Here is a 27,306-nt window from a genome sequence, read left to right as displayed (position 1 = left end):
CTGGCTTTCCCCACCCCTGCCCCGTGTGTCCTCCCCATCCTCTCCACTAAGTTCCCTCAATCCACTCTTCACAATCAGAGTAGAATGTTCTTGCCTTGAATCCTTTTGAGGGCTGAGCAGATTTCTCTTTCACACACACAGCCCTGCAGATTTTGGATTTTCTCAAACATTATACATTTATACTGATTTGTATGTGTTTATCTTATTGTCCGAAAAGCTGCTTTGCACAGGGAGTTAGGTTGTCCCTTTTACGTATTTGGTGAGTCCCCTACATACGAACCTTCAAGTTGTGAACTTTCAAAGATGTGAACGTGCATTCGTATGTCCAGTCACGTAAGTTAGTTCACATGTCTGGTGTACATTGTCACATGCATACATCCTCTACAAGTGGTTGTGCTTTTGTGTACTGTACTGTACAGTATCTTTATTTCAAGCCCAGGATGTCCAGAAGCAAGTGTAAAAGCAGCAGTGATATAGCTGGTACTGCTAAGAAGCGCCAAGCGATAACAATGGAAACAAAAGTGAAAATAATTGAGAGAGTGAAGCGAGGCAAAATAAGATGGTAGACACTGCTATTTCTTATAACATGAATTGTTTAACCATTGGCATGATTCTGAAGAACAAGGACAAGATCACGGAACATGTGAAGTCTGCTGTGCTGATGATGTCACCAGTAATATCGAAGAAGCGTGGAAAAGTGACGGAGGAGATGGAGAAACTTCTCAGTGTGCGGATGCAGGATCACATCAGTGTCGAGTCCCGCTCAGCTTAATGCTGTTGCAAGAGAAAGCCAAAAGCCTTTATGAAGACTTGAAGAAGAAACACAGTGAAGAATCAGAGGGCGCATCTTTTAATGCCAGCCATGTCTGGTTTCATTGGTTCGAGGCTAGAGCCAACCTTCACAACGTAAAGGCAAGTGGCGAGGCAGCAAGTGCAGATACGGTAGCTGCCTGGGAACTTCCTAAAACACTTTGAGAAATTATTGATGAAGGAAGGTATTTCCCCTAGCAGATTTTTAATGTGGATGAGACAGTACTGTACTGGAGAAGGATGCCAGACCAAAGTTACATCAATAAGAAAGAAAAGTTGATGCCAGGCTATAAAGCAGCAAAGGACTGGCTAACTCTGTTGTTTGGTGGCAATGCTTTTGGCAATATGAAGCTGAAGTCTGTCTTAGTTTATCATTCAGAGAACCCAAGAGCCCTTAAAAACATAGCCCAGGGCTCCCTTCCTGTTGTGTGGAAGAGTAACCCCAAATCCTGGGTTACCCACACCATTTTCCAGGACTGATTTTTCCACCACTTTATCCCGGAGGTAGAGAAATCTTGCTTGGAGCAAGATGTCCCATTCAACATTCTTTTGCTTCTCAACAGTGCTCCAGGCTGCCCCCCATTCATGGACGACTTTCACCCCAACATCAAAGTAGTGCATCTGCCACCAAATTCTATGTTGCTCATCCAACCCATGGACCAGGGAGTTATTGTGATTTTCAAGAAATATGTATGTCACACTTTTTGTCAGGTAGTTAAGGCGAGTGATGAATCAGGAACAACCTTGCAACAATTTTGGAAGGACTTTAACATCTACAAGGCCATAAAAAACATTAACTTTGCTTGGCGTGAGGTTACAGCCATCACCATGAATGGGGTTTGGAAGAGCCTTTGCCCACAGTTTGTTCACGATTTTCATGGATTTGAGAATGTGGATGAGGAGTCCAAAGAGGTTTTCAGCAACTTAGTGACCCTCAGTGAGAAGCTGGAGCTAGATCTGCGAGAGGACAACTTCATTGAACTTCTTGCTGTGCAACATGAGGGGCTTACTAATGAAGACCTTATGGAATTGGAGGCCCAGAGAAAGGACAAAGAGAGACAAGAGGAAGAAGTAACTGAAGAACCGAAGAGTTTCATGATGCAGGAAATGGCAAGGGGATTTTCTTTATCTGAGGAGGCACTGTTAGTTTTTGAGACACAGGACCCGAACATAGAATAGTACACCAAAGTTGCAGCAGCCGCTCAGAATGCAATCCAGTGCTACCGCATCATCTAAGATGAGAAAAAAGAGCTACTACCCAGACATCACTGGATCGTTTATTTTTCAAGACGGTAGGTAGAATTGAATCCAGCAAGGAACCAGAACCCGTGTCATCCACATCAGGCATGAGTGAAATTGCAGCTTGCCCTCCATCTCCTATTGGTGACGATCCTTCAGCTCTACCATCTCCCACCTCCTCTCCCTCCTCCAGTCAGTAACTCTTCTTGCCTGTTCACTTGATCAGCCCCTGTGTGCCAGCTGTTGTACTGCACTACTGTACATTTCAAGGTACTGTTCTGTAAGATTAAAAATGTTTATTTTTTGTTTTTATGTATTATTTGTGTCAAAAGTATTATAAACCTGTTACAGTACAGTACTATAGAGCCGATTGTGTTAGTTGAGTACCTAGACTACCTTTGTTGGACTTACAAACAAATTGGACTTATGAACACGATCTCGGAATGGAACACATTCGTGTGTAGGGGACTTACCGTATTGGCGTTTTCCCCTTCATAACTCCTGGGATCACCTCCTACTACTTGCGTTCTAATCCAGGTCTCAGAGTCTACTTCTGGGGATTTTGTTAGGGAAGGAGGAAGAAATAGGCAGGATGGGGAGGTCGGAGGGCAGATAAAGGGTGGAAGCGATGCATCCTGGGACCCCACGAGGTAAGCCTCACCCACGAGTGGGTTGTGCAGTGGTGCTCATCATTTGGACCAGCTGTGTGATGGCTATGGTATTCAGATGTAGCATGTGAATTTCTCCATCTGTGTCTGTCTTCCCAGGTGGATTATGATCGAGCACAGGTGGTCCTCAGCCCTCCACTGTCAGGGTCCGACACCTACCCCAGGGGCCCTGCCAAACTACCTCAAAGTCAAAGCAAAGCAGGCTATTCCTCAAGCAGCCACCAGTACCCATCTGGGTACCACACAGCCACCCTGTACCACCACCCCTCCCTCCAGACCAGTTCGCAGTACATCTCCACAGCTTCTTACCTGAGCTCTCTCAGCATCTCATCTAGCACCTACCCCCCACCCAGCTGGGGCTCCGCCTCAGACCAGCAGCCCTCCAGGGTGTCCCACGAACAGTTCCGGGCAGCTCTGCAGCTGGTGGTCAGCCCAGGAGACCCCAGAGAATATTTGGACAACTTTATCAAAATCGGGGAAGGGTCAACCGGCATTGTGTGCATCGCCACTGAGAAACACACAGGGAAGCAAGTCGCTGTGAAGAAAATGGACCTCCGAAAACAACAGAGACGAGAGCTGCTTTTTAATGAGGTAGATGGTGTGTTCGGATCATCCTTTCTGTCCTATGTAACATTTCTTTCCCATTTCAGAAATAACACATATACATTTTAGGACATTAGAAAACACAGAAAATATAAATACAAAAATAGCATCCCTTTTTCTATGCCTGTATGGCTGCCTCTTTATGAAGTACTTCCTGTGGATCAGCCACTGTGCTAAGCATTGGTCTGGTTTGATTCTCACAATAGCCATAGACAGAAAAATGTTATCTCCATTTAGCAATAAGGAAACCTAGCATCAGATTATGTTACTAACCCAGGGTCAGTAGGTTCATACAGCTGTAACAATGCAATCAGCTGTGACTTTGGACCCTCTTCCGTGATGGCTTATGTGAAGGCTCCACCCAGCTCCAACTCCCATAGGTGTTCATTTCTTTTCCATGCTCCAAACCTCACAGAGAGCATGGGGTGAGTGGGATTCAGTTTCTTCCCAGTCCACAGCTCCTGATTTCTGGAACTTATTTCCAAACCACAATGCCAGAACAGACAGGGAAAATATAACTTAAACAACTGTATAATTTATTATTTAGCACTCATTCTGAAAATATCACCAGAAGCGGCCACAGGATGGCAATTCCTGGATGCTCTCTCCAGCAAGCAGAAACAAGTTGGCCTTTTAATGCCTAAGTCATAATGTTTTTACCTTCAAGACTTATCCTTTGTATTCAGCACAAACTCTTTCAGACTCAGCCTAGACCTCCCAAGAAGTTAGATTGGTGTCATGTGGCCCCAGCCCTAATAACTGTTTACTTCAGTCACTTCTGAGACTCACTTACCTTGAGTTGGTGACACTTTTGCCCAATAGCAGAGTGTGGACAATGTGTTTTAAAAGTAACCTATGGGATATCTGATCACATCCCCCCAAACATTCAACTAAACTCACTCTTGTGAATGCAAACTCTGCCATGGTTCTGCCTGTTTTTACCCCGTATTCTCCCCCAACCCAGTGTCCTGTTGACCTGCCATTTTCTCTGAATTTGCTAACTTGATCCCTTCTATTCCTGCCAGCTGCTCTCAGTGCTGTCCCTTTGTCTGTAATAGACTTCTGAATACCCCCCCACACACACAATCAGTACTCCCCATCAGTTGAACTCACAGCCCAAATGTAGTCATGAGAAAACAAAAAGTCAAATTTCACGGTCCGAAGTCAAACAGTGTCTTTCTATTTTGCCCAGGTTGTGATAATGCGGGATTATCACCATGACAATGTGGTTGACATGTACAACAGCTACCTTGTCAATGATGAGCTCTGGGTTGTCATGGAATTTCTAGAAGGTGGTGCCTTGACAGACATCGTTACTCATACCAGGTAAGTTTCTTTACTATCCAGGCAAGTAGTTCAAGGTGCTTATTATTCTTTTCCAGGGTAAGGCCTCAGTAACTATATTTATGAACTCTTCATAAGTAGTTAAGCACTTTGAAGGTAGAGAAACGACTGCCCTTTTTCTCTGTATTCCCAGGTGCCTATCACAATATCATGTATGTATAGTTCATTCACTCAATTCACATTCTCCCTGCCGTCCAGAAGTTCATTGGTACTCACTGATTTTAAATCGGCAAGCTGCTGAGAATGGAGTTTCGGTGACAAATAATAGAATTTCCCATCCCTATGTAGATTTCTAAAACTGAGTTTCATTCTCCTAAGTTGCTGTACCATTGCTATGTGTTGATACCACCAAGGGTACCTGGGGAAGGCAGGGGCAGGTGAAAGATCAAAATTTTATGTCATAATAACAAACTACATAAGAGAGAGAGAGATTCTTCAAATCTGTTTTTAAATCATCTTGCAAGTAACAATGGTTGCTTGCCACTGTTGCCTCAGCTACTTGCTTCTCTGATGTGTCAGTTGTGGTCATTTCATCAAGTATTTATTAATCACTTTTTATGTGCCAGGCTCTTTCCTAAGTGCTGGGGCTACAAAAGATACAAATGAATAAGACTCAGATACACCCTTCCAAGGAAGTCTCAGATTAGAAATAAATACATTATAACACCTGTGCAGAATTAGAATTATATAAGTAGCATAGAAGAATACCTGAATATCTCTATAAGAGGGTCAAGAAGGATTTCCAATATACGGTGGTGTCCAGGATGGGTTTTGAGAGATGCATCAGAGTTTACTAAGAAGGCAAGTGGGAAGAAAAGGGCATTGAAGGCAAATGAAAGAGTATGTGCTAAGACAGTGCTTCTAAAATTTTAATACGCATACAAATTACCTGTGGCTCTTATTAAAATGCAGATCCTGATTCAATGGGGGGGGAGGCATAATACTCTGCATTCTAAGGAACCCCCAGGCGATGTTAATGCTGTTAGTTCATGGACCGCGCTGGAAAAGCAAGGTTCAAAGGAACAGATGTGTAAAAAAATCATGTTACATTTGGGAAACTTTAAGTTTGCTCTGCTGGTAAATAAAATACCAAAGATTTGAGAAGATTGTCATGAAGGAGCTACATTGGGTATTAGCTGATGTCACTGAAATGGCATCCAAATCATAAGTGAATCCAGTTGATGGACAATAGGTGGAAAGCAAGGTAGCAAGAAAGTGTTCAGAAACCCATAAGGGATCGAAGGTGCTGCTTTTTCTCTGCTAAAATAAGGCAGTGTTTCAATCATGACTCCCTATAGCTCTGAGTCTGCGGTAGACCATCTAAAAACACAAGGACATGAGGGAAGACACCAAATGTTTATCACCAACATTTCGGCTGGCAGATTCCTATTGGTATAGCCATACAACCACCATATCTATCTATCTATCTATCTATCTATCTATCTATCTATCTATCTATCTATCTAATCATCTTAAATTGTAGCAACAAGTATACTGAAGAGACCTACGAATAAGACAAATGTGACTTACATATAAAACAATTAATAAAAATATGTCCAAGGGAGGGGCTTTTTTCTTGCCTCAGAGAGCATCAGAAAACTACAGCTCTCACTTTGTCAAGTTCTTATTTTGTATCCGTGGGATTCACTGAAGAGCCAGCCTCTCTAGAATCCATTGTGTTTTCTAATTCTCTCCATCTAGTTTTGTCAATGGATTTCCCCTTGAAGGCAGAGTAGTTCCAGAGAGCAAGAAGCAATTGTGTGTCAAGGAATACCATGGATATATAGAATTTGAAATCCTTAAGCTGGTAGTTCAGAGAGTTTCCTATAGTAGATATTCAATAAGTACTTCATTGAATGATTGATTGATTGGTTGATAAAACATTTAACTGCTTGCCACTCAAAGTGTGGTCTGGGGACCAGCAGCATCAACATCCCCTAAGAGCTTGTTAGAAATACAGCATCTCAGGCTCTACCCAGATGGACTAAAAGAATCCATGATCTAGCCAGATGCTCAGGAGTTTCTTTTTTTTTTTAATTTATTTATTTTATTTATTTATTTTTTGCTGTGTTGAGTTTTTGTTGCTGTGCACGGGCTTTCTCTAGTTGCAGCGAGCAGGGGCTACTCTTCGTTGCGGTGCCCGTGCTTCTCATTGTGGTGTCTTCCCTTGTTGCAGAGCATGGGCTCTAGGCACACGGGCTTCAGTAGTTGTGGCGGGTAGCCTCAGTAGTTGTGGCACATGGGCTCTAGGGCACAGGCTCAGTAGTTGTGGTGCATGGGCTTAGTTGCTCCACGGCATGTGGGATCTTCCCGGACCAGGGAGCGAACATGTGTTCCCTGCATTGGCAGGTGGATTCTTAACCACTGCACTACCAGGGAAGTCCCCTCAGGAGTTTCTTATACATACTATTGTTTTAGCCCTATCTAGCATCTTGTTAAATCATATCCTACTTATTTCAAGGAAACAGTTCTAGAAGGGAGAGGAAAGTACCAAGCTCTGTCAGGTTCTTACATTAACTCATGTAACCTTCACACATCTCTATAAGGTAGGTGTTGATGTTAGAGGATGAAGCTATGACTCATAGAGGCAAAAAGTATCTTTCTCAAGATCACGTATTTAATAATTGGCAGAGCCAGGATTTGAATTTGGAGTTGACTCCAAAACTGAGGTGTTTTTATCCCCACATGACTTCCTCCCTGCTGAAGTAGGAAAGCACCAGGCTTTCTACAGTGGGCCATGTCCATTTCAAAGTCATTGAATTAAGAGTCAGTAGCATTTGTTATAAATTCCAGGGGATCTTTCAGTTCGTGATTGGGGGCTCAGAGTCAATTAATTTTTGTTACCTTTGACCTGTGAAAAATCTTTATGCCTGCTCCAAATAACTCAAATCTCATTGAATCCAAGAAAAATGGACTTTATTTTATTAAAGATGAAAATTCTTGGTCCTCAATTAATTTTAAGATGTAGTTGGACTTGTCCCTGTGGCTGATGCTCTAAACCTCTCAGGAGTGTGCTTTGGGCAGATGTGAAAATTGTCATCTGAAAACGATCCAGCATAATGACCAGCCCACTTACCACAAAACCAAGAACACAGAAGTTGTAGGTTTCCACTCTGTTTCAGACACCTGCCTTCCTATGAGGCCAATTCATTGTGGTGGTAGGAATCCTCTTCAAAGAGAAGGGCATGTTTCTTCATACTCATCCACTTTGTACCTTTGACATTCTCCTGATTGGTTATCTCCTTGGATTTTATTTTGAACCCTAGTTTTACTCAGCTGGGGTTTGTTGGCATCAACAAGACTGAAATGCAGATTCAAGGCCATCTATTTACTTGTCCTGCTGAGCTAAAAGTTACCTGGGATTATTTCCCAAGTCAATTCTTAAATTTGGGCTCTGGTCAGTTATGAAGTGTGTCTCCTGATAGCCTCCTCTGTTTGCCTGATAGTTTGTTTTAGGAGGTCTTTCACATTTGCTACCTAATTTGGGCCTCTCAATATCTCCATGAGAGGGAGGAAGTTTTATGCCTAGATGAGTTAGGCAGATGCCTAAATGGGTCATTTTGAGTGCACTGAGGGACTCCAGTCTCCACATCATTCTTCCCACCTGGGTTCTTCAGTGGCTGAAAATCCATTCTTTTGAGTTACAATTGCTGCATGATACAGTGGAAAAACATGGGTTTTGAATTCATAGAAGGTGGGATTTGAATCATGATCTGGTTACCTTCTGAGCTATATAACCTTGGGCAGGTCACCTGACCTCAGTCTCTTCTGAAACCAGAAATACCTTCTTCGGAGGGTGCAGCCATGAAATGGGGGAGCATATCTAGTGTTATGCTTGCCTTTCTCATTCCCATGGTCTATTTATTAGGGTATCACACATTCACACTTGGTTATTAGTAACTAACTAGGCCCAATTTCCTTCTTGACAGAGGGACCTGGAGTAACAGAAGCTTCCAGCTCCTGGAGGAGGGAGAGGAAGGGCTGGTGAGAGGCAGGGCAAGTCCCAGAGGGGGATCTTAGAGATCTAAAGACCACCTTGCCTGAGTCCAACCTTGAAGAGAACCATGGCCTTGCCCACTTCCAAGATGAGGAAAAAGAAACCGAGGAAGTTAAAGGACTTCCTCAAGGTCATCTAGCAGCCCCTCCTGGAACTTTGGCATCATTCAGTGTGCCCTCTCTGTAGGACCCTGGAGGTTTGTCAGTACCTGGGGAATTACCTATAAGAGTGCAAGGAAGTGCATTTGCACTGATGACCCAAAAGCCAGCCAATGGGGGTCTCTTTACTTTAGCTTATACTGAGCCCCTATCATCCTCAATGCCAGGCCTTAGGTTCTGGGAATCAGGTCCCAAAGACTTCCTTTTCCTTTCCCATAGATTTTCGAGACATGGGCTGGGGAGCATGGACTGGTTCTCTAGAACACAAGGGAGCCACCTCTCTTGGTCATTTCAAAGATGGTCTTAAGCCTGACCTTTCTCCTTCAATGTGATTTCCTTTCTAGAATGAATGAAGAACAAATAGCTACCGTCTGTCTGTCGGTTCTAAGGGCTCTTTCCTACCTGCACAACCAAGGAGTGATTCACAGGGACATAAAGAGTGACTCCATCCTGCTGACAAGTGATGGCCGGGTAAGATTTTCATGTTGGGTCCCTCCCTGGTTTACCTTGTCATTTCACCTGTTACAGGTATTATATTCCTAAGAACACTTTCTCATAATTCTAATTTTCCTTAGTCGCAAGTCACCCACTCCCCTTCCCAGGAGGCTTTTGAAAAAGAAATTACCATCCTCTGTGTCATCCTGTCATTTAGAACTATCTGTGAGCTGAATTTGACAGATAATTTTCTGCCTTAACAGTAAGTGCAGGAAGTAATAGAAACTATAGAAATTTCTTTTATTTTTCTGCCACATTCTTATTTTCATTGGTGGAGAGAAAATGACTTTTCTAGGACTGTGTCCACTCTGTTCATGTGACTACGCATGTCTGCAGTATCTCTCAGAGTCCCTGCAGGAAACAGATGACAAATTCCAGTGCTTTGAGGAGAGTTTAATAAAGGTGTGGGCAGATGAGATGTAGAAAAGCCAAAAGGAACTGTCATGAGGACAAGCATAGGTCTCTAGAATGGAACACCACTCTTATGACCCCATGACCGAAGAGGTGAGGTGCAAAACTAGTTACTGGAATCTTGAAATAGAGATTGTTGTGTGAAGAGGGCTGCCTGGCAGGAGCTCTGATCTTCAGTGGAAACCAGACCATAGTGAACCTGTTGGATGGGATCTGGGCCAATAAGTACCCGAACCTCACTCTGCTCCTTCCTTCCAGTCTCCTACTGGTGCTCCCCATTGACTGAGTCCAATCAGAAGTCATCAATGGTCAATATAGATTGGCCTCCCAGGGCTCAGGGCTCCCAGATCTGAAAGGACAAACAGAAGATATCCATCACACTAGTGTATCCCCAGGCCCAGATACCTGCATTTCCCATCATTGCAGCCTGCTCAGGGGATTCACTTGAAACTCATCAGACACACCAGATAGAATACAACAGCCAAGGAATGCATGAGTTGACATTGCCAGGAAGGCTTAGTTAGATGGAAGAGTTTTGAAGCATAGATTTTTTTTTCCCTATTTAGACCCTTTTAATCTTCCTGACTCTCCCAGCGATGTAATAGCCTTGTGATGAGTGGAGCCAGCTGTCCCTTTAATGCACCTGTCTTTTACCACCTAGTATCCTCAGTCACGTGGAAAACGTTCATGTCACATCAGAATTTGCCCAGGAATGATCAGAGGGCAACCAGAAGAAACTACCCAAGAACTTTGGCTTTTCTTCTTTTATTTTAAAAAGATTGTCAATTTTATTGTGGAAAATTCAGCAAATTCAGAAAAGTATAAAGAATAAAATAAAAATCACCCATGGGGCTTCCCTGGTGGCACAGTGGTTGAGAGTCTGCCTGCTAATGCAGGGGACACAGGTTCGAGCCCTGGTCTGGGAGGATCCCACATGGTGCGGAGCAACTAGGCCCGTGAGCCACAACTACTAAGCATGCGCGTCTGGAGCCTGTGCTCCGCAACAAGAGAGGCCGCGAGAGTGAGAGGCCCGCGCACCGCGATGAAGAGTGGCCCCCGCTCGCCACAACTAGAGAAAGCCCTCGCACAGAAATGAAGACCCAACACGGCCATAAATAAATAAATAAGCCAAGCATTTGAAGCCCTTAAAAAAAAAATCACCCATAATCCCATTTCCTAAATATATATATATATATATATATATATATATATATATAAAAACATACACACACACATAATTTACCAACTTAGTATTATGTTTAATGGGCAGTTTTAAGTCCTGCTTTCTGCATTACTCTGGCTGAACTTTTTTTTAAGAGCGTACAGGAGTATGTATCAGTCAGTTTTTGCTACACAACAAACCACTCAATACTTAGTGGCTTAAACCCAGAACCATTTATTTGCTCACAATTCTGTGAGTCGACTTTTGCACTGACCTCAGCTGGGACAGCTTACCTCTGCTCCACGTGACATCAGCTGAGCTCACTCTTGCATTTGTGGTCAGTTTGGGGTTGACAGCCTCACTAATTAGCCTGGTGGTTGGCTGGATCTCAGCAGTGGTAGTAGAGGTAACTGGGCCTAGATGCAAGGGGTGGGGAAATAACACCATAAACACCATTGCCTCTTGATGGGAGAAGATGCAAAGTTGCATCCAAAGGCATGTGGATACAGAGAGGGCAAGACCATGTGGCCATTTTGCAGCATCTCCCATAGAGCAGGGGAGCTATAGGAAAAGGGCTAGAACTCTCTCCTGGCCTGACTCAGAAAAGCACCAGGGCAAGGTCCCATGGCCTCAGAACTGAGCATTGCTGAGCATTGAACTGGTCCACACATTGGCTCTGGGGACTGGATCTTACAGGAAAAAAAAATCAGGACAGTTTCTGCCAGGCTTTCTTTCCTTGCTTTTAGAGATTGCGGGTGTAGGCTCACCCTTGTTGTGAGTACCTGTCGGATGTCAAAATCAGATGTGAGACAAAGACAGTTTATTATTTAATTAGCTTACTTAAAGATCTCCCCTCCCCACAATATATGAAAGGCTAGATCATTCAGTGTCACTCTTGAGGGCAGAATCTCTGTTTCAAACATTTCTTTAGTTTCCACGCACCCAGCAGAGCTCACAGGGACTGGCACATCCTCAGTGCTTTCAGTCTGAATGGTTTGTTCACTCACTCATCCAATAAATATGAGCTAAACGTCATTCTGTGCCAGGTCAGTGCTAGGTCCTAAGGATGAATAAAGCAAAATCACTAATTTCATTCAGTTTATTTGGAGAATGGGAGTGTGATAATCAACAAATTGATAAACATACAAATAAAATCACCACCAGATTGCAGGGTGGTACATTCTAAGTTTTCTATGATTAATTAACTTAAGTAGACTAAAGAAGGTGGAGGGTGGAGAGTAGAGGGTCTGTAGAGGCCGGTCAGAGAAGGCCCCTCCGCAGTGGGGTGGTGACAGCAGAGACACGTGAGGGGCGGGGCCTGTGGCCTTCAGGGATGAGAGTGTTCCAGGAAGAAGGAACACAGCATGTGGAGAGGAGCCTGACTCTCAACCACGTTGGCCAGGGTGAGCTCATCCAGATTTAAGAGCAAGGTGCCATACTGACTCCAGTTTCTATAGAGAAAGGAAACTTTTTTCCTTAAAAAACAGAACAGAGATGGAGTGTGACTACTCCAAGAAAAGGCTGAGAGTACAATTTATACTAATCTATTGGAGCTTTTATAGCATTCTATAGTACAGAAGACATATTCATTTATTATCATAACAAATCACCTTAGGTCTTAAGTCAAAAGTTATTTTCACATTCTCACATGACTGAGAGTTGGCTGGGCTCAGCCAGCCAGTACTGCTCTGACTTGTTAGATGGTGCATCTAGAAATCTTCCTCAGGCATATGTCAGGAATGTAGTGCTGACTGTTGGCTGGATGCTGAGCTGGAACTTTCCACCAGAACACCTACCATGTGGCCTTCCTTACTGTATGGAGGCTGGATTCCATGAGTGAGTGTCTCAAGAAAACAGGGTAGAAGTATGGCATTTTTATGACCTCAAAGTCACATAGTGTCACTTTTACCATGATCACAGCCCTTCCAGATTCAGCGGGAAGGAACATGAAACTCTCCTGAGTGGGAGGAGAATTGAATCATATGTCAAGAAGATCTCAGGGGCTGGACAGTATTGTTGTTGGCATTTTTGGAAATATTGTCTGTCACACAAGGTGTGCTGTTGGGAGATGTTCAACGTCATCAGCCCTTAGAGAAATGCAAATTGAAACTATGAGATATCGTTACACATCTATAAGAATGGCTAAAATGAAAACTAGTAATAACACCACTAATTCATACAATGCTGGTGCGAATGTAAAATGTAGAGCCACTCTTAAAAAATGGTTAGGTAGTTCCTTTCAAAACTGAAAATGGACTTACCATGTGACAAGCATTCTCACTCTTAGGCATATATTCCAGAGCAATGGAAACTTATTTCCACACATAAACTTGTACACAAATGTTTATGGCAGTTTTATTCATCATAGCCCCAAACTAGAAAATACCTAAATGTCCTCCAGAGGGTAAATGATTAAATAAACTATGGTGTATATATACCAAGGAATACTACCCAGACAAAAAAAAAAAAAAAATGAATGAGTGACACATGCAAGAACTTGGATGAACCTCAAGGAAATTATGCTGAGTGAAAAAAAAAGTCAACCTCAAAAGGATACACACTGCATAATTCCATTTATGTAACATTTATGAAATAACGTAATTATAGAGATGTACAGCATATTAGTGGTTGCCAGGGGTTAGGGATTGGAATTGTGTGGCTATAAAGGGGTAGCACCATCACCTTATGGTGATGGTACAGTCGCATATCTTTATTTGTGACAGTGGTTGTGCAAGACTACAATGTGATAAAATTGTAGAGTACACACACATATACACATATACACACTACATACACAAATGAGTTCATGTATAACTGATGAAATCTGAGTGAGCTCTATGGACTGTACCAACATCAATTTCTTGGTGTTGATATTGAGCTACAGTGCATAAGATGCTAATGTATCGGGAGGACTGGGTGCACATTTCTTTGTAACCTCCTATGAGCCTATATATAGTATTTCAAAATAAAAAAAATATATTTTTAAACAGTGAATTGCTCAGGTTTAAAAGGATAAGTCCTTTCTGGCCTCTTCAAAGACTACAAGGGAAATTTTTTGTTATCAACTGAAAAGAAATCGTTCACTCTTTGTCCATGATAGAAATAATACCTAGTGAGTCACTAATTTGTATTAAGCAGAGGTGTTTAAGGAGTGGTGTTTGGGGTTTGAAAGGGAAAATAAATAACATGTCATAGAGTGGTTTCAAGAATTACATGAAGTAATTAGTATAAAACCATAAGAGGTAAACCAGGTGCACGGTAGATGCTCAGAATGAAGGCAATCCCCCTGCCCTTGCAATTAAGGATTGAGTAAATTCCTCCACGATTTTTCCTTGGCCTGGGGCTTGCACTTAAGAGATGATACTTAGGGGCCACTAGGCAGTGCGTGACTAACTTTTATCAAATTCATTGGCTGAAATGGAATTCAAACCCATGACCTCTTAAGCCCAATGCAGCTATTAAAAAGAGGCATTTACAAGTAATCTTTATGGTTTTTCTTTTTACTGTAAATTGGTTGCCACACTTTACAAATTAGATTTCACATAAAATTTCAGATTCCTGTCTCCCTTGAAAAAAATCAAAGTGTCTGGCAACACTGTGCTTGACTTCACACACGGCAGTAATGGAGGTGGTGTGATGAGGGTGCAAATCTTGCTGGTGCCCCACCCTTATCTTCCCATTTCAGTGCTCGCTAACTCCACCTCCAAATGCCACCACCTGCATCTCTTTGCCTGGGGACTTCTCTGGCTACTGTAGTCTGCTTTTGCAGAACAAAGCAGCCTAGAAATTCCAGGAAATTAACATTCATGCTTCCCAGGAGCAGCCCTGAAAAAGTGATGGGAGTTGGTGTATAAATACCCCAGCTCTCTTGCCCTTGGATGGAATAGCTCTGAGGCACATGTTCTACACAGTCTCCCAGATGTCCTCAGCAGGATTAAGCTCTAGTTCCCATGGTGGTAACTTCCTTGCTGATTAACCCTTGACTGACTGCCTGCCCTTCCCTGTTATACTTCCCCATTTCACTGCTAGTGTTTCCTGTATCTCCCCAATAAATGACTTACACTGAATCCTTGTCTCAGCATTTTCTTCTGGGAGAGGGGGGCCCAAACTAACATAGCACCCAGAAATAAGAAATATGTTTGTGCCCTTTCTCCCACAGGATTTGAAGGGAGGGTTAAAGGACAAATAAGGGGCCATAGACGGGCAACCAGAGCCTATGAGTGTTCCACACCTTCTCTACTGGGCCCCTGACAATCAGCTGGAAGTTAGTGTCTCCTTACCAGGGGCATGTGTCCCTAGTTTTCCATTGTCTCCACTGGCTCATTTAATTCATTGGTATTATTGGATTGGCCAAAAAGTTCATTCGGGTTTTTCCATTAGATGTTACGGGAAAACCTGAGCAGAATTTTGGCCAACCCAATATTTTCCTGGCTCCTTTAGCCATTTGAATTTTGTTGTCTCTCAAATTGCTAGAATTTTACAATTAGAGGAAGACCTAAAGATTATCTCCCAGAAGCTCTTCTTAAATAGAGACTTGGGCATATTAAATAGCTTGCTTAAATTCATTCCTGCGGCGAGCCGCTTCTGACCAGCAGAATGACGAATCACCACACGCTAGATTCTTCTCGCATCACACTTTATTGGAGTACAGCTTGGTTTCGGGCGGATGGAAGGAAGACCCCGTACGCTCGAGCCTGTCTGCTTATATAAGGGCTTAAGGACTCGTGTAAGTCCCTGATTCGTCCGTATGGTTATCGCATTCTGCAAGCCGGACTTTGGATAGGCCACTGCTTCAAAACCTGATTAGCATATTAGGTGCATACGCCCTAGCGGCATACTTAGTGCATGCGTAATGGCTATCCGGCCGCGCCCTACACATTCCCTTCAAGGAGTCTCTGAGATACACACAAACACTCCCTCCACAGAAGTTATTTCCTAATGCAGGGAACACAGCATGAAAAGTCAGGAGACCCCAGGGTTGAGTTTACTGCTAAAACTGTCACATAGTCTTGGGCAAGTTCCTACCACTCTCTGTGCTGTGCCAAGTGGCAGAGGGGCTGGCTGAGGCCTCTAAGCCATTCCAGCTCAGCCACTATGATGCCTTCCCTCTCCTCTCGGCTTTGGCTGCTGAAGAAGTGGGTCTTCAGCTGGAGGCACCATCATCAGTCTGACCCCTTCTATTACCTCGGTTCCTTTGTCCCTGGGTCATTGCTCTTCTTAAAACAAGTTCTCAGATTTTAGTGAGCATCACAACCCCTGGAGACCTTGGCAAAAAACAGATTCCTGGGCCCTTCTCTCAGAGATTCTGATTCAGTCAGGCTGGATGTATCTCTGAGCAATTTCCAGCTGATGATACACACTTGAGTACCATTGCCTTATAGGAAGAACCCAGGAACCAGGCACAAAAGCAGCCATATTTCTGCCTTAGCAAAAATCTGGAGCAGATGCAAGAATTCTTTACAGCATATGCAATTTACAAAATGAGGGTTTTATATTTTATTTTAAACCTGTAGCTATCTTGTGGGTAGATTCTCTTTTGCTCCTCCTCTTGCAAATTTTTGTGGGCCCCCTTACTCCTAGCTGGGATGCATTGAGATGGGTAAGATCTCAGGTTTAAGTAGCAGCTTTGTCTGACCTCTGAGCTCTAGTTCCTTGTCTGGCCCCTGTGGAACCAGCTACATCTCCTCTTAGGGGGCAGGCAACATGCTTGCTTCAGTTCTCTTAGCCTAGCTGCATTATGAGACAAAGGTGGTTTCCTAAGTACCCACGTTGTACAATCCTATCTAAAATAAGGCTCAGATTAAAGTCTATGTGATTTGCTTTTGTGTGTGTGTGTGTGTGTGTGTGTGTGTGTGTGATTTGCTTTTAATAACTGCCTACAATGCTTTATTATACTCATTACCTGAGTTCTTATTATCTACTTGCAGATTTATTTGGACGAATGTTGTGTGCAATTATGTTCTTTTAGAAAATTGTCTCTTTTATGTACTTGGATGAGTAAAAAAAATCATGCAAAAGCACTTATACTCCTACAACAGAAGAACAGGCCTGGCTTCCAAGTGTTGAGTTTCAATTTCTCATCTTATATTTTGTCAGGGAGATAATTATTAGTCTGTCAGGTTTGGTATCTTTTTTTTAATGTCTGGAAAAAGAGAGCCACACTAGAGGCTTTAAAATTAAAGCCAGTTGAAATTAAAACTGCCAATACCAAAATGCTGATACATTCACCTCCTGAATCATTCAGGTTCCTTCATTTTACAGGTAAACAAAATATATTGGCAAAATTGTTCCTCCTTTACTATCTGTGTCATAGGGTTGCAAACTTACTCAGGCTTGAACTTTGGAAATAACCACACACACACACACACACACACACACACACACACACACACACATAACCTCGACTTCTTCAGAAAACCCCACTGACTAGAATTTTTTTAAAACTCTATTTTAATTCAGTCTATTAAATTTAGTCTGCTTAAATAATTTAAACATTGTCTACCAGAATTCAGTCACATTATTGTAAGGTTAAACTGATACCTTTAAACCCTCAGTCTTTCAGGTTTGGCCACCACATGCTCCTTCTTTCCACCTCCCACCCCCATCTTCCTCAGGATGGAGACAAATGTGGGTTATGGGACCTCCGGGTGAAGGAGATACGATCCATCTTCTTGTTCCTCGCTGGTCCCTGCCTTGGCGTGACAGCCTCTTCTGCTACCTGGACTCGTGACCAGTGAGCATTAGCTGGTCCCATCAGCTGCTGGTCTTTTCAGGAAGAGGCTTCTCTGCAGTATTTTATTCCAGCCTCTTTCCTCAAGTCTTGAAAGCTATCCTTGAGACTGCCTCTCATGTCAACCATAGGCTTGTGCCTGGCACTTCCCTGTTCCTTCACTGAGATTTGGAGGAGCTTCGGGAGCCCTGCATACCACACAAAGGCCATGGAAGCCAGTAGCATTGCCTCAAGTTCATTTCCACCCACTCTGTTGTGCCATCTCTCCATGGAGGCCATGTTGGGCATAGCTGGAGCTGCTGTGCAGCTAGTATTCACCAGTGTATCTATACCCATTGTTAAAATGTTGCAATATTCTCATGCTTGTTGGTTAATAGCCACTGTTTCCAGTCATTGGAGTATTATCCCCCATGACCTCAGCCCTTTACCAGGACGCCCCTTGCCTCATTAAGGATGGTAATGCCCACAGGATAACTCCAGAACAAAGCTCAACTTTATGTCTAGATTCTGACTGGTCTAGATGAATCTGGTTATTAAATATTTTTAATATTACCTCTGAACACAGATGCATGTGGCTCCTCTCCCTTATTTGTGTGGGGATGTATGCTACTTAGATATTTCTGAAGCACACCACCATCTGCTCGGGGTGGTAGGAAATGGTGTATAATAAAGAGTTGGGGCCTGACATAAGTTACTGCTCTTTGTCCTCTTCTGCAAATAATCCTTGGCTAAAAGTGATGGACTGTAGGGCTTTCACTTCTCAGAATTGTAGACGCCTTTTACAATAGGGCATCAAGGATTATGGACCAGCTACCATGGCCATAGGGCACTCTTCTTTCTTTTTTAATGGATTATTCTTTTCTTTTTTTGGCTGTGTCTTGCAGCTTGTGGGATCTTAGTTCCCCAACCAGGGATTGAACCCGGGCCCCAGCAGTGAAGGAGCCAAATCCTAACCACTGGACTGCCAGGGAATTCCCAGGGCAGTCTTCTTTATACCACATGGAAATTCTGTGATCTGACACATCTGGGCTTGATTCTTGATATCAAAGCAATTGAGAAAAATCATATCTCTGTTAAACCATCTTTCTCTAGCATTCCATCTGGTACAATCCAAATTGAAGGAGTCCCATCCCAAACCACACCCCACTAGTCTTGGCCTGATTAGAGAGCAGATCATGAACAAGGAAATGGAAAAAGAAAAAATAATAATTTCCAAAACATTACCTCTATTTCATCTGTGTTACAACTTGGATTCTAGAAACAGTTGTCTTCAGTAAGTCAATGATGGCTTCAGAAGGAGCACCAATGTGTTTTCTATCACGTGACCTGTTGTCCCATGTATGTATGTATATATATGTCAATATCAGATAATATCAATCTAGTAGCATGAGGTTTTTATTATCTACTGTTTTCTCAGCTCTTAAGGAGAACAGCGAGGCTTCATAATTAAAAGGCAGAGCTATTGCCCCTGAGCAATGTCATTTCTAGCTGAGGGAAAAACTCAGCATTAGAAAACAGTTCAAGATTAAAAGAATGCTAAATTCTCTCAAATTTGGTGAGGGGAGAGATCAATATAGCCTCCTGAGAAAAATTCTGGAGGAAGTGAGAAGTGATCAGGACCTTGAACTATCCTTAAGAATTGAATATGCTTCCCAACTAAGATTAGGAAAAGGCAAAGATATCCCCCCTTACCACTCCTTTGCAACATCATACTAGAAGTACTAGCTAATGCAATAAAACAAGAGAAGGAATAAAAGGTATACATACTGGGAAATAAGAAATAAAACTATCTTTTGTTACAGGTGACATGATCATGTATTCAGAAAATCTGAATGAACAAGAAAATCTAGAGCTAATAAGTGATTATAACACGGTTGTAGGATATCTAGTTAATATACAAAAGTCAATCACTTTTCTATGTACCGGCAATACAAGTGGAATTTGAAATTAAAAACACAATGCCATTTACATTATCACCCTCCAAAACTAGATACTTAGGTATAAATCAAGCAAAATATGTACTACATCTATATGAGAAAAACTATGAAACTCAGATGAATAAAATTTAAAAAACCTAAATAAATGGAGAGGTATTACATTGGATAGGAAGAACTCAGTATTGTCAAGATGTTACTTCTTCCCAACTTGATCTATAGATTTAATGCAATCTCAGTCAAAATCTCAGCGAGTTATTTTGTAGATATCGACAAATTGATTCTAAAGTTTATATGGAGAGGCAAAAGACCAACATAATCGTCAACACATATTGAAGAAGAAGAAGAACAAAGTGCAACACTGACACTACCTAACTTTGGGACTTTTTGAGACAGTGTGGTATTAGCAAAGAATTGACAAATAGACCAATGAAACAGAATAGAGAGCCCAGAAGTAGACCCACATAAATAGAGTCAACCGATCTTTGACAAGGGAGAAAAGGCAGTAAAATGGAGCAAAGGTGGTCTTTTCAACAAGTGGTATTGGAATAACTGGACATCCACATGCCAAAAAAATGAATCTAGACACAGACTGTATACCCTTCACAAAAATTAATTCCATGTGGAGTTAAAAAGAGTATCTAGCAAGAGCACCTAAAAAGAGAAGAGGTGAGAGTTGGGACCCAAACTCCTGGAAGCCCCAGTATTTAAGTTGTGGGCAGCAGAGATAGAGCCAGAAAAAAAGGTTGAAAAAAGTTCAGAGAGGTATCAAGACAATCAAGGGAGAATTTGTGCCTTAGAGACTATACCTTTGATCTATGGAAATTTTAACTTCAAATGGCCATTCTGAACCATTGCCAAACAATGCCTGAATCATTGATTTTGTTCTGTTTTGTTTTGTTTTGTTTTCATTTAATGTATTCTGTCATCACCAATAATCCTAAGTGGCAATCCTTTTCAGTGAGGCTATCTGAAGTTCAGACCAGGTCACCATGAACGGAATCAAGCCTCCCAGAAATAAACTGAATCCTGGTCACCTAGAATATATAAACTGGCAGGGTGCCTGAGGGTGCAGTATGTTCTTAAGAGTATTCTTAAAGGCTTCGGGCAAGAAATTTCAGGGTGTTTTTCTTTTTGATGACCTCTAACGTAAATAACATATATGTATATTGGGTAATTAAGATGACCACCTTGTACCCCTGGTAACTAATTGTTCACATCCAGTTTCTATGCCCACATTTCCACTTGCATTGATATTCACATTGGCAACTTCAATTGTCCTGAGAAAAGGAGGAAAACCAATAGAAAAGGGGAGCCAGTACTTAGTGATATCTCAGCATCCTTTATAAATGGGGTCTTGCAATAATTCAAACATAGAAATGAGGTTGGTTATTTGAATCATCTCATGGTACTTAGAAATCTAAATGTCTTCGGTGCAAAAAAACCCCCTAAACTGCAGCGGTTTGTACAAAACTCGTGTTGAGAATAGCAGTTTACTTACACTAAAGCATCATCTCTTACATTAAATGAAAGTAGTAGGTTTGAATTTTAATGAATTTGTTTCGGGTGTATTGTAAATTTTGGGGTTTCATAATTTTATAAAAGATAGCAGCAGCAGGAGTTAAACATTTGCAAATCAATCCTGCTGGAGCCATAAGAGGTTTTTTCACTAAAATGGATTGTTCCTTTCCAATAAAAGGGTCTGATAGCCCGTTCTCTGGTATTTTCAAGGCCTGTTAACAAGAGATGGTGGTTTTGTTTTGAATTTGAAACTCTTTCTATATTCCTATATCTCGAAGCCAGTATTTTTTTTTAATTTATTGAAGCATAGTTGATTTGCAATGTTGTGTTTAGTTTCTGGTGTACAGCAAAGTGATTCGGTTATACATATATATAAGAGTTTGCGTCTGCTAATCCCAAACTCCCAGTCCATCCCTCTCCCACCCCCCCTCCACTCCCACTTGGCAACCACCAGTCTGTTCCCTATGTCTGTGAGTCTGTTTCCTATGTCTGTGAGTCTGTTTCTGTTTCTAAGATAAGTTCATTTGTGTCATAGTTTAGATTCCATACATAAGTGATATTGTATGGTATCTGTCCTTCTCTTTCTGACTTTCTTCACTTAGTATGATAATCTGTAGGTCCATCCATGTTGCTGCAAACGTCAGAGCCATTATTTTTATATTGTTAGTTTGTTGCATTCCTTTCCTTTTCAGATAAAGTTGTCTGACTTTGGTTTCTGTGCTCAAGTTTCCAAAGAGGTGCCAAAGAGGAAATCACTGGTTGGCACACCCTACTGGATGGCACCTGAGGTGATTTCTAGGCTGCCTTATGGGACAGAGGTAAGGGAGTGATGGTCATTGTTGGGGAGTGGCAGGGTCTGGTTAGGCTCTGGGATGCAGGGGTTCTGAGATCGTTAATGACCATAGGAGATCAGGGTAATGACTTTTAACTCCACATTTGATCCCCATTCACTAGGCTTGTCACAGAGTAGGTTGTGGAAGAAGGGAGACTGGCCATCCCTGGGATATTGCCACAACATTGATCCAGGAGCGTACTTAGGTCCCAAGTTGATAGTGGGAGAGAGTCACTCAAACTAATATCAGGGCTAAGCGTGCACAAAGCGAGAAAATGCAACCTGAAAAGTGGCCGGAGACACACAGATGAGTAGGTGTGATGATTCAAAGGATAGAACGTCAGAGAAAGCTCCACAGGATTGGGGTTAATATTTGGATGAGAAATAATGTTTTGCTATAGGAAAAATCATACACAAATATTGCAACATATTTTAAAATATGGTAAAATGATTGTTTCCTCTGAAAAGAAAATAATCACTCATAATCTATCTTTTAATTGTTTTTTGTTTTTTTAATCAAAAAAATTTTGATCTTTTTTTATTGAATGAAAGATTCTTTAAATTCTACAGTGCTTTATAATTTTTTAAAGTTTCACACACATGGGCTTCCCTGGTGGCGCAGTGGTTGAGAGTCCGCCTGCCGATGCAGGGGACACAGGTTCGTGCCCTGGTCCGGGAATATCCCACATGCCGTGGAGTGGCTGGGCCTGTGAGCCATGGCCGCTGAGCCTGTGTGTCCAGAGCCTGTGCTCCACAACGGGAGAGGCCACAACAGTGAGAGGTCCGCGTACCGCAAAAAAAAAAAAAAAAGTTTCACACACATGATTTCATATAATTCTATAATAAACTTCCCTTTTAAAAAAAAATTCTCTATCCCTGTATTGCCCTTCCTCCTTTCCCTCTCCCCACTGGTAACCACTAGTTTGTTCTCTGTGTCCATGAGTCTGCTTCTTTTTTGCTTTATTCACTAGTTTGTTGTAGCTTTTAGATTCCACAGATAAGTGATATCATACAGTATTTGTCTTTCTCTGTCTGACTTGTTTCCCTTAGCATAATGCCCTCCAAGTCCATCCATGTTGCTGCAAATGGCAAAATTTCATTCTTTTTTATGGCTGAGTAGTATTCCATTGTATATATACCACATCTTCTTTATCCATTTGTCTGTTGATGGACACTTAGATTGCTTCCATACCTGCTCATAATCTATTAAGGAACAAGGTTTGGATACGTAAAGCGAGGGACCAGAAGTGGAGGAGGGCCTTCTAGGGGGATAATAGTGTGAGGAGAAGCTCTGAGACACACACACACTATACACACATACACACAGAGGCAAGGAGCTCGTTTCGCCTGGGCACACAGTGTTTCCACACATCATGGTGCAGACGGTGATCCTAAGAGAGGAGAAGACTGCAGGTGGTGGCACAGACCAGTGAGCAAAGGGGAGTGGCAGAAGTTCAAGCGGACTCTGCTCTCTTTCCCCAGTTTACTTGCCCTTGGATGAATAACTGTGGTCCCAAGAGCATCAATTCTCAGTGAAGGGCACTGTGCAGGTGAGAGCAGGAGTGTGAATAACTTGTAAGAGGTGTAATGAGGCTGGGAGGGGGAGGCGACAGTGCCTGGGAATTTATAGCACGGCTGTGGCTCCTCCTTATCCTGACTTCCCATTCTTTACCCAGAAAGGATTGCTTGTTGTCTCTCCCTTTCTTTCCCTCCATTCCCTGAACATGGTTTTATAGATCATGGTTTTGTGCACACTGCTTCAAAGTGATAAAACACAAAGGAATGGGCTTCCCTGGTGGCACAGTGGTTGAGAGTCTGCCTGCTGATGCAGGGGACACGGGTTCATGCCCCGGTCCGGGAAGATCCCACATGCCGTGGAGTGGCTGGGCCCGTGAGCCATGGCCACTGAGCCTGTGCGTCCGGAGCCTGTGCTCCGCAGTGGGAGAGGCCACAGCAGTGAGAGGCCTGCGTACTGCTAAAAAAATAAAAATTAAAAAGAAAACAAAGAAAAATAATATGGGGGCAAAGCACTATTTATAAAAATCAAATTAATAGAAGAATCAGGATATATTGTGCTGTGCAATGTAGCTCTTCGGAATTTGTTATGAATATGCCAAAAACTTTTCTGATTTTCTTATGGTTTAAATGCAACTTTCCTCTCTGTTCATAACATAAAACCTGTAGACCATGAACCACCCAAGTTAAAAGGATTAGAAGAAAGTTCTAAACTTCAGTGTTAAGACATTTCACGTGTATCTAATTGTCAGAATCTTCATTGAAGTTGTATTTTAAAAGCAGACAAAGACCATTAGCAAACACTTGGTCACTCAACAATTCAGCCTATATATATGAATTGTATATTTTGAGAGGTTACAAATCCCATGTTAATTTATGAATGAGTATGAATCTATTGGTGTCCCTGACACATCCAACCTTTCAGAAGGTTCTCTTTGCCTGAGATAATCAGTGTGGTGTGCCTAACAGGTGGACATCTGGTCTCTCGGCATCATGGTGATAGAGATGATTGATGGCGAGCCCCCCTACTTCAATGAGCCTCCCCTCCAGGCCATGCGGCGGATCCGAGACAGTTTACCTCCAAGAGTGAAGGACCTGCACAAGGTGAGAAGCAGCAACCGTTGCTGAAGTTCAACATCATTCTTCGATTTTTCCGTCTCTCTGTAGTTTTAAAGACTGGCATATCGCATCCAGGAGTGGATCCTGGTTTATGCGCATGGACTTTGGAATTCGAGTTGCTTGCATTCAGAGCTCTGCTATTCTTGTTCACTCGCTTGGGCAAGTGAATCAGCCCCTCCATCTCTGAAGCTCATCTGTAAAATGGGGTACAGCTGCTCCTCTTTCATGGGGTTGGCTCTACTCTGCACTCCCTCCTTGAGAATCTATTGCATGCTGGGGACTGTTCTAATGGCCGGGATATAGCAGCTCAAAACCCCACATTTCCTGACTCTCATAGAGGTTGCATTCTATTTGGGGAAGCAGTTAATAAACCATACACAGATGGATGAATAAAATAATTTCAGAGAGTGGTACCTGCTATGAAGCGAATAGAACACTGTGATGTGATGGAAGGGGCTGGAGAGGGGTGTGGAAGCTGGCTGAGGGGTGAAAGAGGCCCTTTCAGGGGACTGGAGCCTGATTGGAAAGAAGGAGTAAGTTATGCAAAAAGATCTGGGAGAAAAATGTCCCAGGCAGAGGGAGGAGCAGTGTGAAGACCCTCAGCCAGAGCAAAGTGGGCACGGGGAAAGGGTGAGGCATGTCAGAGGGTAGGCAGGGGCTAGATTGTGCAGGGCAAAGAGCAACATGTTTAAGGGACCAAGTAGGGCCTTTCCTGTTTTCCAAAGATTGTCAAGTAGGGCCAAGCTCAGAACATATGATACTAAGTCAAAGAACTGCCACTGTGGGGGCCACCAGTGAGGGCAGAGCTTGCTGAGAGGTGCTGTCTCCACAGATCAACTCTATAAATGCTGACCCCTCCCATCTGCCTCCTGACAATAAGAGAGGGAGTGAGGCTGCCTTAGGTGAGAGGATAGTTTGTAATGGTTGCTTCTCCTCTTCCCTCACCCCTAAACCTTAGGGAAGAGCCCCAATAGAATCACTCCTAGAGGTTGTGTGGATCTGCCAAAAAGATGGGAGACTGCTTGAACTGAACAGGAGATTGAAATTTGTACTGCTTTGGACTGGGTTTAAATAATAAAAAGTGGCTAAAATAGTATGGTATCAAATAATCCCACACCCAGTACAAAGGAGTGTGATGTTCTTCAAAGTCACAGACAAGAGCAGCTTTCATCCTAATGGTCAAAAACTGGAAACCTTCCAAGGTTGTTTCCCAAAGGGATAAGTGATATGTGGGATGATTCAGCAGTGAATACTACACAGCAATGCAAAGGATAGAGCTTTTGCCACCCACATCACGGATACATCTCACAGACACGATGTCGAGTGAAAGCAGCTAGAGAGAGAAGGGTTGACAGCCAATGACTCAATTTCTATAAAGGACAAAATCAGGTAAAAATTTATCTTATCAGAAGTCAAGATAGTGGTGACCCTTTGCAGGGAGACAGGTATTGATTGGAAGGGGGCTGGAGGGAGAGATGTTCTATATTTTGATGGGAGTGGGGAATATATAGGTGTAAATATGTGTTTTAAAAAAACTACTGTAGAACGTAAACTTTTTATATGCTCGAATGTACGTAAGCTATACCTCAAAAAGTAAATTACACGAAATTAAAGGAAAAATGCGTCTGTGTCAGATATCCTTAACAGAAGTTTGCTTCTCTTCAAGAAAGGGATTCCACAAAGCCTAGATGGTTTCAGTGGTTACACAGAAAACTCATTCCATGTTTACACCACTGTTCATCAAACATGTGTGGCCAGCACCTATACACAGTAGGCACTTCATAATAGCTTCTACTGTCACTATTTACCACTATTATTTTATTTATTAAATATTCTTTGTCATACCATCATTTACTCCTATTATTTCAGACTTGAAGAAGGTAAGGAAAACAGCATATGTTAAGAAAGGCAATTCCTGCTTTTGCTTCCATAACCTCTTTCTCCTCAACCTGACATTCTGGAATTTGAAGTTGTTGATAGAATGACTTTCCTGGGAATTCTCTGGGAACCCATTTTAGGGGAACTGGGTTGGGTGTCTGTGTTAGTCCTCAAGATGGTATCTTGTGTTTTCACAGGTTTCTTCAGTGCTCCGGGGATTCCTAGACCTGATGTTGGTGAGGGAACCCTCTCAAAGAGCCACAGCCCAGGAACTCCTCGGACATCCATTCTTGAAATTGGCAGGTCCGCCATCTTGCATTGTTCCCCTCATGAGACAATACAGGCATCACTGAGCAGAGGATTCATAGAGGTGACAAAGCTAGATGAGAACATGAGAATAATTCAGGAGAACATAAGGAAACCAGAGAACGTGTAACAGACCTGTATATTCCAGACCAGCTGATTGATGGGACGGTGTGTTGACCGGCAGGGTTTGGCAGACCAGGGCATCTTCTTGTGTCTTAAACAGGCATCTCTCCACTAACAGCTGGTGTGGTCATTTGGAACACGGCTTTAATAAGTCATTATTATATTTTTCAGCCTTTCATCCAGCAAATCAGAATGACTCAGTACAAACTCCGTTATGATATATCCTAGCCACTTGCAGGGTAACGCACAGGATTTTCTATATTGAAAGAATACTTTTCTGGCAAAAAATAGAAAGGATAACAAAAAGCACTTTTTCTTAATGGTAGCAGTGTAATGTATTTTGCAATGAATTTGTAATTTTTCTGTACAATAGTTTTGATAATTTATAGTACTTTGATGTCACGTAGCCATTGTATCGGTTGAAGTAATACCTGTTTACTAGCAAGAGTTTGAACAAAGTC

The 27,306-nt window shown here is 42.4% G+C and overlaps 1 protein-coding gene across 1 annotated transcript in view; it reads left to right on the top strand.

The window, feature by feature from the left end:
- Window positions 1-26,769, top strand: part of PAK5 (p21 (RAC1) activated kinase 5) — a 180,983-nt gene extending 154,214 nt beyond the window's left edge. Inside the window, exons 4-9 of the mRNA XM_032605866.1 lie at window positions 2,817-3,308; window positions 4,513-4,646; window positions 9,164-9,290; window positions 21,765-21,890; window positions 24,389-24,523; window positions 26,614-26,769. Of these exons, the coding sequence (XP_032461757.1) occupies window positions 2,817-3,308; window positions 4,513-4,646; window positions 9,164-9,290; window positions 21,765-21,890; window positions 24,389-24,523; window positions 26,614-26,769 (1,170 nt within the window). The remainder of the gene's footprint in view (window positions 1-2,816; window positions 3,309-4,512; window positions 4,647-9,163; window positions 9,291-21,764; window positions 21,891-24,388; window positions 24,524-26,613) is intronic.
- Window positions 26,770-27,306: the final 537 nt, after the last annotated feature.

The sequence above is a fragment of the Phocoena sinus genome, chromosome 15 (genome assembly GCF_008692025.1).
Source record: "Phocoena sinus isolate mPhoSin1 chromosome 15, mPhoSin1.pri, whole genome shotgun sequence".
Taxonomy (NCBI): Eukaryota; Metazoa; Chordata; class Mammalia; order Artiodactyla; family Phocoenidae; genus Phocoena; species Phocoena sinus.
Note: the sequence above shows the minus strand (reverse complement) of the source record. Positions and strands in the feature narration are given on the sequence as shown.